Below are 13,064 nucleotides of genomic sequence, written 5' to 3'. Positions count from 1 at the left end.
ATATAAATAACCATGACACCACTGAAAACGTCATCTTGTCCCGCAAAAAGCAAGCCACCAAACAACACCATCAGTGAAAAAATAAAAAAGTTATAGCTCTCAGAATAAAGCGATGCAAAAACAATTATTTTTTATATAAAATAGTTTTTTTGTATAAAAGCGCCAAAACATTAAAAAAATTATATAAATGGGGTATCTCTGTAATCGCACTGACCTGAAGAATAAAACTGCTTTATCAATTTTCCCAAACGCGGAACGGTATAAACGCCCCCCCCAAAAAAGAAATTCATGAATTGATGGTTTTTGTTCATTCTGCCTAACCAAAATCAGAATAAAAAGCAATCAAAAAATATCATGTGACCGAAAATGGTACCAATAAAAACATCATCTCGTCCAGCAAAAAAACAAGACCTCACACGACTCTGTGGACCAAAATATGGAAGAATTCTAGCTCTCAAAATGTGGCGAGTCTGGCGACGCAAAAACTATTTTTTGCAATAAAGCGTTTTTTTATGTGTGACAGCTGCCAAACAAAAATCTGCTATAAAAAACCCACTATAAATAGTAAATCAAAACCCCTTTATCACCTCCTTAGTTAGGGAAAAATAATAAAATAAAAAAAATGTATTTACTTCCATTTTCCCATTAGAGATAGGGTAGGGGCTAAAGTTAGGGTTAGGGTTGGGGCTAAAGTTAGGGTTGGGGCTAAAGTTAGGATTAGGGTTGGGGCTAAAGTTAGGGTTGGAGCTAAATTTAGGGTTAGGGTTGGGGCTAAATTTAAGGTTACAGTTGGGGTTAGGGTTTGGATTACATTTATGGTTGGGTTACAGGTGTGTCAGGGTTAGGGGTGTGGTTAGGGTTATGGTTAGGGTTGGGATTAGGGTTACGGGTGTGTTGGGGTTAGGAGTGTGTTGGGGTTAGGGGTGTGTTGGGGTTAGGGGTGTGTTGGGGTTGGGATTAGGGTTAGGGATGTGTTCAGGTTAGGGGTGTGGTTAGGGTTATCATTAGGGTTGTGATTAGGGTTAGAGGTGTGTTGGGTTTAGGGGTGTGGTTAGTGTTGGGATTAGGGTTAGGGGTGTGTTAGGTTAGAATTGGAATTAGAATTGGGGGCTTCCACTGTTTAGGCACATCAGGGGCTCTTCAAGCGCAACACGACGTCCGATCTCAATATCAGCCAATTCTGCTTTGAAAAAGTAACATGGCGCTCCTTCTTTCCAAGCTCTGCCATGTGCCCAAGCAGTGGTTTACCCCCATATATGGGGTATTAGCGTACTCAGGACAAATTGGACAACAACTTTTGCATTCCAATTTCTCCTGTTACACTTGGGAAAATAAAAATTTGGGGGCTAAAATGTAATTTTTGTGGGAAAAAATGTTTTTTTATTTTCACGGCTCTTCGTTATAAACTTTTGTGAAACACTTGGGGATTCAAAGTTCTCACAACACATCTAGATAAGTTCCTTGTGGGTCTAGTTTCCAAAATGGGGTCACTTGTGGGGGTTTCTACTGTTTAGGCACATCAGTGGCTCTGCAAATGCAACGTAATGCCCGCAAACCATTCCATGCCCCGACATGTGCCCAAACATTAGTTTTCTCCCACATATGGGTTATCAGCGTACTCAGGACAAATTGGACAACTTTCGGGGTCCAATTTCTTCAGTTACCCTTGGGAAAAAAACAAAACTGGGGGCTAAAAAATCATTTTTGTGGAAAAAAAAAGGATTTTTTATTTTCACGGCTCTGCGTTATAAACTTTGGGCTCTCCAAACCCGACATGGCGTCTGATCTCAATTCCAGCCAATTCTGCATTGAAAAAGTCAAACGGTGCTCCTTCCCTTCTGAGCTCTGCCATGCGCCCAAACAGTGGTTTATCCCCATATATGGGGTATCAGCGTACTCAGGGCAAATTGCACAACCACTTTTGGGGTACAATTTCTCCTGTTACCCTTGGGAAAATAAATCATTGGGGCGAAAAGATGATTTTTGTGAAACAAATATGATTTTTTATTTTTACGGCTCTATATTATAAACTTCTGTGAAGCGCTTGGGGGTTGAAAGTGCTCACCACACATCTAGATAAGTTCATTATGGGGTCTATTTTCCAAAATGGTGTCACTTGTGGGGGTTTCCACTGTTTAGACTCCTCAGGGGCTCTCCAAGTGTCACATGGCATCTGTTAGGATTCGAGTTCCTGTCTCTGCACAGGGGGAATCTCGGGCCATCTCCGCTGCGGTCTCCCATTCTTCTCCTGCCGCAGTGGAGCCTGCTCAGCAGAGACATCGGTCCCAGCGTCTCGCTCAGTCTGACTCTGTACAGAGAGTTACTGCTACTTTTCCTGCTTCTGCCATTGAAGTCAGTGCTGGGCAGTGGCGAGCAGACGCTTCTGGAACTAAGTCCTGCTTTTCTCGTTCTGAGCATGCCCAGAGTAAGATCTCTCAGTGGAGAACGAGGGTCACATGATCAGACACTGCAGCTAAGGTCCTGTAGGTGCTCACGCTCTGTGGCAGCCTCTCATTGGCCCTTCCTGGAAGGTCCTGTACGTGCTGCAACTATTTAAGGCTCGCATGGCCGCACGGCAATGCGCTAGTATTGCTCTTTATTTATGTAATTTGCGCCAGTGTGGTCTTGTATGAGTGTGTTCAGGGACCCGGCTGAAATAAGCCCCTAGAATGCTGGCACCTCCGGCGAGGAGTTTGTATGCTTGGGTATTCAGGGACCTGGCCGAAATAAGCCCCTAGAATGCTGGCACCTCCGGCGAGGAGTTTTGTGTGCATGCATGACCACTGACTGCTCTTGTTTAGGCAGTTAGCCTGTGCCTCTGTGGAGTCTAACAGGGTGCAGTGCTTTGAGTTCACTGCTGCTCTGTGAAGTAACAGAGTTAGCTATCATAATAAAATCTATATATTCATTTGGTGTGTTCCGCTAGCCTTAACAGCCTCCTATCTCAATTCCAGCCAATTTTGCATTGAAAAGTCAAATGGCGCTCCTTCCCTTCCGAGCTCTGCCATGCGCCGAAACAGTGGTTTACTCCCACATATGGGGTATCGTCGTACTCATGATAAATTGCACAACAAATTTTGTGGTCCAGTTTCTCCTGTTACCCTGGGTAAAATAAAACAAATTGCATCTGAATTAATTTTTTTGTGAAAAAAAGTTAAATGTTCATTTTTTTTAAACATTCCAAAAATTCACATGAAGCATTTGAAGGGTTAATAAACTTCTTAAATGTGGTTTTGAGCACCTTGGGGGGTGAAGCTTTTAGAATGTTGTCATTTTTTGATATTTTCTATCATATAGACCCCTCAAAGTGTCTTCAAATGTGATGTGGTCCCTAAGAAAAATGGTGTAGTAAAAATGAGAAATCGCTGGTCAACTTTTAACCCTTATAACTCCCTAACAAAAATAAATTTTGGTTCCAGAATTGTGCTGATGTAAAGTAGACATGTGGAAATGTTACTTATTAAGTATTTTATGTAACATATCTCTGTGATTTAAGGGCATAAAAATTCAAAGTTGGAAAAATGTGAAATTTTCAAAATTTTCGCAAAATTTACATTTTTTCACAAATAAACGCAAGTTATATCAAAGAAATTTTACCAATGTCATGAAGAACAATATGTCACAACAAAACTGTGTCAGAATCACCAGGACCTGTTGAAGCGTTCCAGAGTTATAACCTCATAAAGGGACAGTGGTCAGAATTGGTCAAATTGGCCCGGTTATTAACGTGCAAACCACCCTTGGGGTAAAGGGGTTAAGACTTCCTTACTAAGAACTAGTCATCTTCCCATTATTTTTTTTTACAGCACTTTTAATTCCATATGCACTATAAGTGCCCACTCTACTTATTTACAAGACAGCATCTATTATAAACGAATCCAATCACATATCGCTTGCACATACAGGGCTTTTCAATCCAATAGGGTTCCTAGCGACTGCGCAGTGTTTCCCTTGCATCGTGATACTGGCACTTCCGGGCCGGGTGACGCACTTCCTGTCCGGCGACTGCCGGAGGCACATAAAACGTGGCTCGGTCTAGTATACAACATGCCTCTTACAGCAAGGCGCGGGACCGCCGCTTAGACATGTACATCAACAGGTAATGCCACCATACCCCAATGACTGTTTTATTGCAAGATCAGAGTTTTGCGCTGTTTACTTATCACTGAGGCCGAAATGTCCAATATGCTATGGCTTGAGGGGGCACTCCTCCAGCAACTGTTTTAACCCACACGCCTCTGTTATTTTAGGTTCAACACCTGGTTGGACTTTACTGCATCTATTTCCTACCACTATCTATACTATACAGGTACCTCTATGTTTATTACACCAAGATAGTGGATACCCCATCTATTTTTTCCACTATATAAACATTGATATTAATATCTTAATCATTTTACCTCCCCCCACAGAGCCTATTCTACATTTCTTTAAGAGTGTTTCAGAATACCTATTATCAATATAACTAAGGTAATCCCTTCTCCTTCTAAAAATAGCTATATCCAATTCTGATTATCCTGCTTTCTAAATTTATCCTTATCTATGAATCGCAATGGCTACAGATACCCTCTCAACTTACTGCACCGAGTTCTTCAAACTTTCTCTATATACCTTTGCGGTAATCAGTTGGTGCTTATGTTGTTCTATGGTGATTCACATTTTTACCATTGTATTGTAGAATTTTTTTTTTATTTTTTTATTTGTCCTGTTTTGACTATATGATAGTAAATATTTATGTTGATACTTATATTTGTTTTCATTTTATCTTTTAGCGACTTAGACTTGGGAGAGTCGAAACGTCAAACATTATCTGTAGTCGCTCTCTGTATACTTGTTTTTGCTCCCTTACTTATGTTTCATAAATAAAATTCAATTATTTTGCATAGAATTCCAGTACAGTGTGCAGTGTATTCTAAATTCCTATTGTTAAGAAATATATATAAGTTGTCACTTGCGCTGAAAAGATTCGTTGGTAAGCGAAGAGTGAAGATGGACACAGGGAGATTTAATGCCCACACTGAGGAAAAAATTTGTACAGCTCCGGTAATCAAGGAGCAATATAATGGCGTCAGTTGCAATTTAATCCTTCGCTACACATTGAATAAAAGGACAGTTTGTGTTCATGCACTTACTGAGTGATGATACCTTAGAGTAGCTTGGTGTGTCTGTCTTCTCCCGATGAATAATATGTGTTCGGTCCCGCGCCGTAGGACTGTGGGGCTGGGAGATAGTGCAGGAGCTTTCTCCCCTACTATGTTCCTCCTCGCTGGTCACAGGGAGCTAGGCTGAACTGCCAGCTTCAGGCATGCCCTGGCCAGAAGCGACGCCGAAGCAGTGGCGGAGTGTGAAAGGGGCGTGGAAAAAATGTGATTTCACACAGCTGGATGGATGGGCACGTGAAGGGACAAAGCAATCCAACACGTTTCGAAGGATACGATCCTTCTTCGTCAGGGCTGCAGTTCCCTGTAAGGCCCATCCTTATATAGTACTATATCACTAACAAATAAACTACTAACTAATAAATAACAACTGTTTTATAGCTCGGGTCATTCTGGATGCAATTATGTTATACCAATTCTGGTTAAAGTTATTAGTCCAGAACAAATACATCAGGCAAATCTTAATAGGCAAAAGGAATTAAATATGAAAGAATCATATTAGATACACTGAATAGAATAGAATACATTGTATTGGATATACTGAAAAGATAAACTTGAACTCTCACACTTTAATTTTGATGGAAAAACAAAAAAGTCATGGCTCTTGTAGAAGGGTAGGAAAAAAACAAAGTGCAAACAAAATTCTCTGGACATTTAATGGTAAATAACAGTCAACCTGTCAGCTGATATATGCTGCCCAATCTGTGGGCAGCAGATATCAGGCACTTGCTGTACAATCACAACCAGGTGTGTTTGATTTTTAAACGCTCCAATTTCAGAGATGGATATATTTCCCACAACCCCTTCTTAAACTAAATGTTATGCCATGATAAAATAATAAAACCTTTACTCACCTCCCATGCAGGCTCCAATCCAGAGGTGTCAGCACTCACGGTCCTGGGTCACGTGATGCCCGGTACCCAATCAGTGCTGGCGTCACTGCCTCCGCCTTTTGACAAACTGAACAGAAAGAGAAAGTCCAGGCTGCCACTGATCCCTGGCTTCCTCTTCATGTTCAGATTGTCCGAAGACAGAGACAGTGATGCAAGTTCTGATTGGGTGCCAGTGTCACGTGTCACAACACCATATCACAACCCTGGGGAGAATGAGTGTCGACGCCGGGAGAACGTCACCTGCATGGTAGGTGAGAATAGGCTTTATTATTTTATCGTAACATAACATTTAGTTTAAGCATGGGGTTGTACTAGTAGTGGACAACCATTTTAAAAGCCAGCAGGGACCAAGACCGTGCTGTAGCCTTGCTGAACAGGCGAGTCACGGGTGACTTATTCCCTCCTGCTCAAATCAAAAGTTAGACTCGTGCACTGCCTTAATCTTAGTGGTGCTCAGGTAGGTTCCAACACCGTAACCATATATGAAAAAAACCTGGCACTCAACTTATTGTATCTGGAGATATGTTTTATTGTCAGCAACAAAAACGTTTCTGTCCCAAAATGGACCTTCCTCAGTTACTGAAAGTGCAAATAACATATAAAATAAAATGAACAAACAAATAAACAAAGTATTTACAATACTGGTCATCCAGTGTATGGCAAACATGGCGGTACAGTTGCTACAGTAATACAAAAACAGTACAGAACCAACCAATATTGGCACAATGTTACTTTGGATGGTGAGTGATTAGAACTATTGTAAGTGAGGGGGTAATCACATACCGTTAGAAGTAGAGGGTTGGAGAAAGATGTGCCCGTATAGGCAAGTGATAAGTGGTTTCTGTAAGATAGGGCATATAGCATAAGTATTGGACCAGGGAGAAGGTGGTTGTGATAACGTAGGAGAGAAAAAATCATACCCATGAGGATGCAGACCTTAGGTCTGTGTGAGGCTGAGTGGGCAAAGCCCTAATCGGGTAAGCAAGGTAATTGCAAGGTAAGCCTGTCTCCAATGCGAGCGCTTTTTCCCTAACACAGCCTGGGCGTGCAAGCTGACAGTTTTATAACCCTCCTTACCCCCCCTTTTTTACCGATTAGGACTTTGCCCACTCAGCCTCACACAGACCTAAGGTCTGCATCCTCATGGGTATGTTTTTTTTCTCTCCTACTTTGAGGTGAGAGCACGGTCGCGCCAGTCCATGACACACTATGGGTAAATACTTGCGTTAGGCTGTGGCTATTCTACATCATATTTCCATCTTGGCATTTGGGGGATAACTTATTGGCTACTATTGGTCTGGTTGTAGGTCCTCGGCCAGTATTAGTATCTGGCCGGCAGCAGCAGGTGTTAAGGCTACCATGATGTATGACCAACTGTTATATTTTCCTGTATCATAGTCTGTCCAATATGCTACTACTTACCAACCTCATGTAGCGCCCTATCTATATTGTATGCCTAAATTTGGACGTATATATACACATATAAGCCATATTTACATTAGAACCTAGTTATACCGACTATGTGTACCGTTTGCTCTCTTTTTCTTTAGCAATTTAGCATCAATATGCAATTATGTGTATGCTAATAATTGTACTATAATTATGTTTTGGGGACTATTTGTACAATTGGACTCCAATGAAGGAGTAGAACCATCTCATGGAGGATCACAAGGAAATGGAAAAAATGTGACCTAAATATGAGTGTCTGAGTAAAGGGTCTAAATATTTATGACCATGTGATTTTTTTTTTTTTCTTTTTTAATACATTTTCAAAAATGTCTACATTTCTGTTTTTTTTCAGTCAAGATGGGGTGCAGAGTGTACATTATTAAGAAAAAAAAACATTTTTGAATTTATCATATGGCAGCAATGAAGCAAAGAGTGAGAAATTTAAAGGGGTCTGAATACTTTCTGTACCCACTGTAAAATGCTGACCAAATACCGAATGTGTGATCGTGTCCTTATGATAACTATTGCCTAAGTGACCCCAACCCATTTTTTACATGGTAACTTAGGATACCAGTTAAATAAGATATTGCTGCAATTTATGTAACTAAAAAATTCCTTACATGTATCTAACTAGGATTGATATGGCAGAATGTGCATGGATTTCTGCAATTAATATTCAGATGGATGTGACAGCTGCAAAAGTTTCTGCAGCAAATATTCCACACTTGAATATATGCAGTTGCTGGAAGGAACACGGTGCAATTACAGGTCCTTCTCAAAAAATTAGCATATAGTGTTAAATTTCATTATTTACCATAATGTAATGATTACAATTAAACCATGGTATTACTGTGCTCAATTGGCCTGCCAACTCTCCTGACCTGAACCCCATAGAGAATCTGTGGGATATTGTGAAGAGAAAGTTGAGAGACGCAAGACCCAACACTCTGGATGAGCTTAAGGCCGCTATTGAAGCATCCTGGGCCTCCATAACATCTCAGCAGTGTCACAGGCTGATTGCCTCCATGCCACGCCGCATTGAAGCAGTCATTTCTGCCAAAGGATTCCCGACCAAGTATTGAGTGCAGAACTGAACATTATTATTTGATGTTTTTTTTGTTTGTTATTAAAAAACACTTTTATTTGATTGGACGGGTGAAATATGCTAATTTATTGAGACAGGTTTTTTGGGTTATCAGGAGTTGTATGCCAAAATCATCAGTATTAAAACAATAAAAGACCTGACAAATTTCAGTTGGTGGATAATGAATCTATAATATATGAAAGTTTAATTGTAATCATTACATTATGGTAAATAATGAAATTTAACACTATATGCTAATTTTTTCAGAAGGACCTGTACTATCATGTAACAATGCTAAAAATAAACAGGAGCTCATATAAATGTCTTTGTATCTTATAGGACAATGTTCCAACAACAAGACGTATTTGGAAAATGCTGAACTTGTAAACTTACAATCAAACTATCTGGAAGGAGAAGAAGTGAATTTTAGGTGTAAATCTCCTTTTCGGACACCAGACGGAAAGACCACTGGAATTAGAACGTGTCTCCCTAATGGAGAATTTACTATGGCGAAATGTTCAAGTAAGTATAATTGATTATTTCTAGGATATATAGGGTTGTGCAAATTAAGGTATTAGCAGGTGTTGCTAAGATCTGCAAATGAAAAAAATTTTCAAGCATCAATCTGTGGCATATAAAAGGGGCATAAATGCCAGGTAGAATAGGATTTATTTTTAGTCACATGATGTTCAATAACAAATTATATTGTGGTACCGTGTTAGCCAGAAAAATCGATGTGAATACTTTTCTGCCCAGTGATGACAAAAGTATTCTCAGAGTGATACCTTTATTGGCTAACCAGAAAATAATATGTTTGCAAGCTTTCAGAGCACAAAGGCTCCTTCTTCAGGCAAAATTACAAATAGAAAAAAATCATTTCTGGTTAGCCAGTAAAGGTATCACTCTGAGAATACTTTTATCATCACTGGGCAGAAAAGTATTCAGATCGATTTTTAGTCACATGAAACATTAAAAATTGGATGAAGTCTTGGATAGTTGGCACATTGATGAATAGGAAGCATCGCGCAATCACCACTTATTGTTAACTGATATGGACAGAATCATTGAAATGAGAAACCTTGGTTTATCAATCTGCCTGCTTCTTACCAGGTCCGGACTGGGACTTAAATTCAGTCTAGGCATTTGAGACAGACAGGCTCTCTCTTGCTATGAAGAGAATATGAAATATATTTGTCAATTTGTGGATTTCTCAAAGTGTATATCACATTTACAGAATACAAATTGCTGACATTATGTAAAATTTAAGATTTCCTCGAGAAATTCAGATTTCTCCTAATGGCAGGCAGAACCATATTTGTAAAAAAAACCCTCAATGACAATAATTACATCAGTCAAAAAACAATCACATACCTACTTCACCTGGCCCTACAACCAATTGCCGAGATGCTAGATGGGGGATTTGTATAAATATGGCCCTTCCTAACAGAGGAAATAAAGATTTACTATATCTAAAATGCAATTCCATAATTCACGCTGGGCTTCTTTACTTTTGATTAATAGGCAATATTGGGATGCTGTACAGCAAAGTGATCTTTTTAAAATAAAGTTACACCATCTAAACACTAGATGAGGTACAACATATAAATCCATGAAAACAAACAGGACAAAATAATACATAATGAACCAGGTACATTTTTATTAAATACAAAAATAAAATAAACTTGTGCAAAATACAAAAATGGAAAATCCAGAAAATATTTTTTTAAACGCAATATGTGAAGCAGCCAACTAAAAGGATGCCACAACACACCGTAAAAAGACTGACAAATTACAAAAGTGGTCTTGAGGAACTATGGTATGATGCATAATAATAATCACTTGCACAGTACAACCATATACAGTATAAATGCGCGGCTAGTATGAAGGAAATCATAAATGTTGCTGAAACCACACAGAACTAGTGTTGAGCAAATATCGGGTATCGGCCGATATTCACAGTATCGGAATTCCGATACTGAGTTCCGATACTTTCTCAATATCGGATATCGGAATCGGAAGTTCCCATAATTCAATGAGCCAGTTTGATTTAATTCAGCTAATGAGGAATCCTAAGAAGTGTGGGCAGATCCGGTTATGCATGTTAGGCATGTAAGTAAGGGCATGGCTGTGATTGGCTGCTGAAATGATGTCATGATGCACTATAAAAGCTGCTGCCACCATTTTGGGTTCACTCTGCTGTGAATTCAGTTAGGGACAGGATGCTGCTGTTCTGACTGAGGGATAGTTTGAGATAGCGATTTGCTTCATTGTGCTTTACCCAGGCTAATTTAGCAACCGCTGTGTGAGAACCTTGTTTTTGCCTTGCAGCGCTGTTCACGGCTGTCTGCAAGGTCTGTGTGTGAGTGCAGTTCACACTGCAGCCTGTTCTGCAGCCACAGCTGGTTGTAGTCAGCTCAGCGTGCGTCACGGCCTCATACCGTTCCATTGTCCTTATTTTCAATTAGTGCTGCCTGCTGCACATTTTTTCAGATTTATCCTATTAGTGGGTTTCCATCCATATCCTGCTAGATTGTGGAAAAACACTATATAGGAGTACATAGAGGAGCTTTTTTTGGCCTTGCAGCACCATTCACGGCTGTCTGCAAGGTCTATGTGTGATTTCAGCTCACGCTGTAGTCTGTTCTGCGAAAAAAACAAAAAGTTAATAAAGTTCACCAAACACTCTACTTTACAGTTGTGTAGGCCACATTAGTTCATATTACAGTCTAGTCCACACTATAAAATTAGTGTTTCTTATACCTGTTAGCAGCTGTTCAGGAATAAGCACACTGAGCCCTTAGTACTTTTCTGCCTATCTTTATCAGTCTACCAAGATGAAGAAGGCAGGGAGTAAGGCATGTGGTCGTGGGCATGGAGTTTCTGCAGGGAGAGGATGTGGGGATTCTGTGCCTGCTGCGGGCACCGGTGACTCGTCATCATCCCCCAGTTTTAGCAGGGAACAGTCCTTCATGCGCAGCTTTGTAGGAGCTCGCCGTACCCCACTGCTGTGGGACAAACAAATTGAAGCCGTTGCCGGATGGATGGCAGCTAACCCATTGACTTCAATTAGTGCCACATCCTCTCAGGCCCAGAGCACTAAAGAGCACCCATCTGTCTCTTCACCACCTGCCAAATTGCCCAGGCAGTCAGAGAGCCCTGTACAGGAGCCATCTCTACTTCTGTTCTCTGAATCTTTTGGCTTGAAAAGAGGGGGCCAGCCAAGCAGCATTCAAGAAATGGAAGAAGAGTCAGTATGCAGTGATGCCCAACTGTTTTGTCTCTCTAAATCTGAAGAGGCGGGTGGGCCAGTGCCTCTGGTCAGCACACCTCAGTACTCATCTGATGATGAGACTCAGGTGCCACTTTCTGGTGCGTATTGTGCTGCCGAGACTACCCAGGAGAAGCAGTTGTTGGAAGAGGGTAGTGTAGATGATGAGGTCCTTGACCCATCATGGTGTGAGGTACAGGAAGGTGGTGGGAGCAGCTCTGAGAAAGAGATTCCCCGAACGGCCCAAAAAGGAGGGAGAGGGAGGGGGAAGACTGCGTTGCCTGTAGCCTCCACTTCAGCACCCATTAGGAGCATGCCTCTTCCAAAAGCCAAAATGGGCGCTCCCAAGACTTGCAGTGCCTGGTCCTTTTTTGACACAGTTACAGATGACATTTGCTTTGTCAAATGCAAGCTGTGTAATCAGAAAGTCAAAAGAGGGAAAAGTGTCAGCAACCTCAATACCACAAATATGTGGAAACATGTGCGGACCAAGCACGTGCTGGAGTTACAAAAACACACTGAGGACCTAGGCCAACCTTCAGCGGCACCTAACACCTCTGTTGTGAACTATACTTCTTGGCTCCCTCTTGTTGTCACTAGTGGTTTGGCACTTGGATTGTCTTTTCCCAGGTTGGTACTCACCTGGTTCGTTAGGCCTGGGGTGTTGCTATTTAAACTTCCTGGATTCTCAGTCCAGTGCCTGGCATCACTGTAATCAGTTCATTTCTGTTTGCTCCTGTCTTCAGGTCCTGGTTCTTTGCAAGATAAGCTAAGTTCTGCTTTCTTATTTTTGTTTATTTGCATTGTTCATATTTTTGTCCAGCTTGTACAAAATGTGATTCCTGATATCGCTGGAAGCTCTAGGGGGCTGATATTCTCCCCCCTCACCGTTAGTTGGTTCGGGGGTTCTTGGATATTCAGCGTGGATATTTTGCAGGGTTTTTTGCTGACCATATAAGTCATCTTACTATCTTCTGCTATTAGTCAGTGGGCCTCTCTTTGCTAAAATCTAGTTCATTCTTACGTTTGTCTTTTCTTCTTACCTCACCGTTATTATTTGTTGGGGGCTTGTATTATAACTTTGGGGTCTTTTCTCTGGAGGCAAGAGAGGTCTTATTTTCCCTGACAGGGTTAGTTAGTTCTCCGGCTGGCGCGAGACGTCTAGAATCAACGTAGGCATGTTCCCCGGCTGCTGTTAGTTGTTTGTGCTA

The 13,064-nt window shown here is 41.0% G+C and overlaps 1 protein-coding gene across 3 annotated transcripts in view; it reads left to right on the top strand.

Moving 5' to 3' along the window:
• LOC143787636 (complement factor H-related protein 4-like) overlaps positions 1 to 13,064 on the top strand; it is a 533,302-nt gene that overhangs the window by 309,484 nt on the left and 210,754 nt on the right. For all 3 annotated transcript variants that reach the window (XM_077276561.1, XM_077276560.1, XM_077276559.1), the window contains exon 5: positions 8,925 to 9,107. In XM_077276561.1, coding sequence (XP_077132676.1) covers positions 8,925 to 9,107 — 183 coding nt within the window. The remainder of the gene's footprint in view (positions 1 to 8,924; positions 9,108 to 13,064) is intronic.

Source organism: Ranitomeya variabilis, chromosome 8 (genome assembly GCF_051348905.1).
Source record: "Ranitomeya variabilis isolate aRanVar5 chromosome 8, aRanVar5.hap1, whole genome shotgun sequence".
NCBI classification, from domain to species: Eukaryota; Metazoa; Chordata; class Amphibia; order Anura; family Dendrobatidae; genus Ranitomeya; species Ranitomeya variabilis.
Note: the sequence above shows the minus strand (reverse complement) of the source record. Positions and strands in the feature narration are given on the sequence as shown.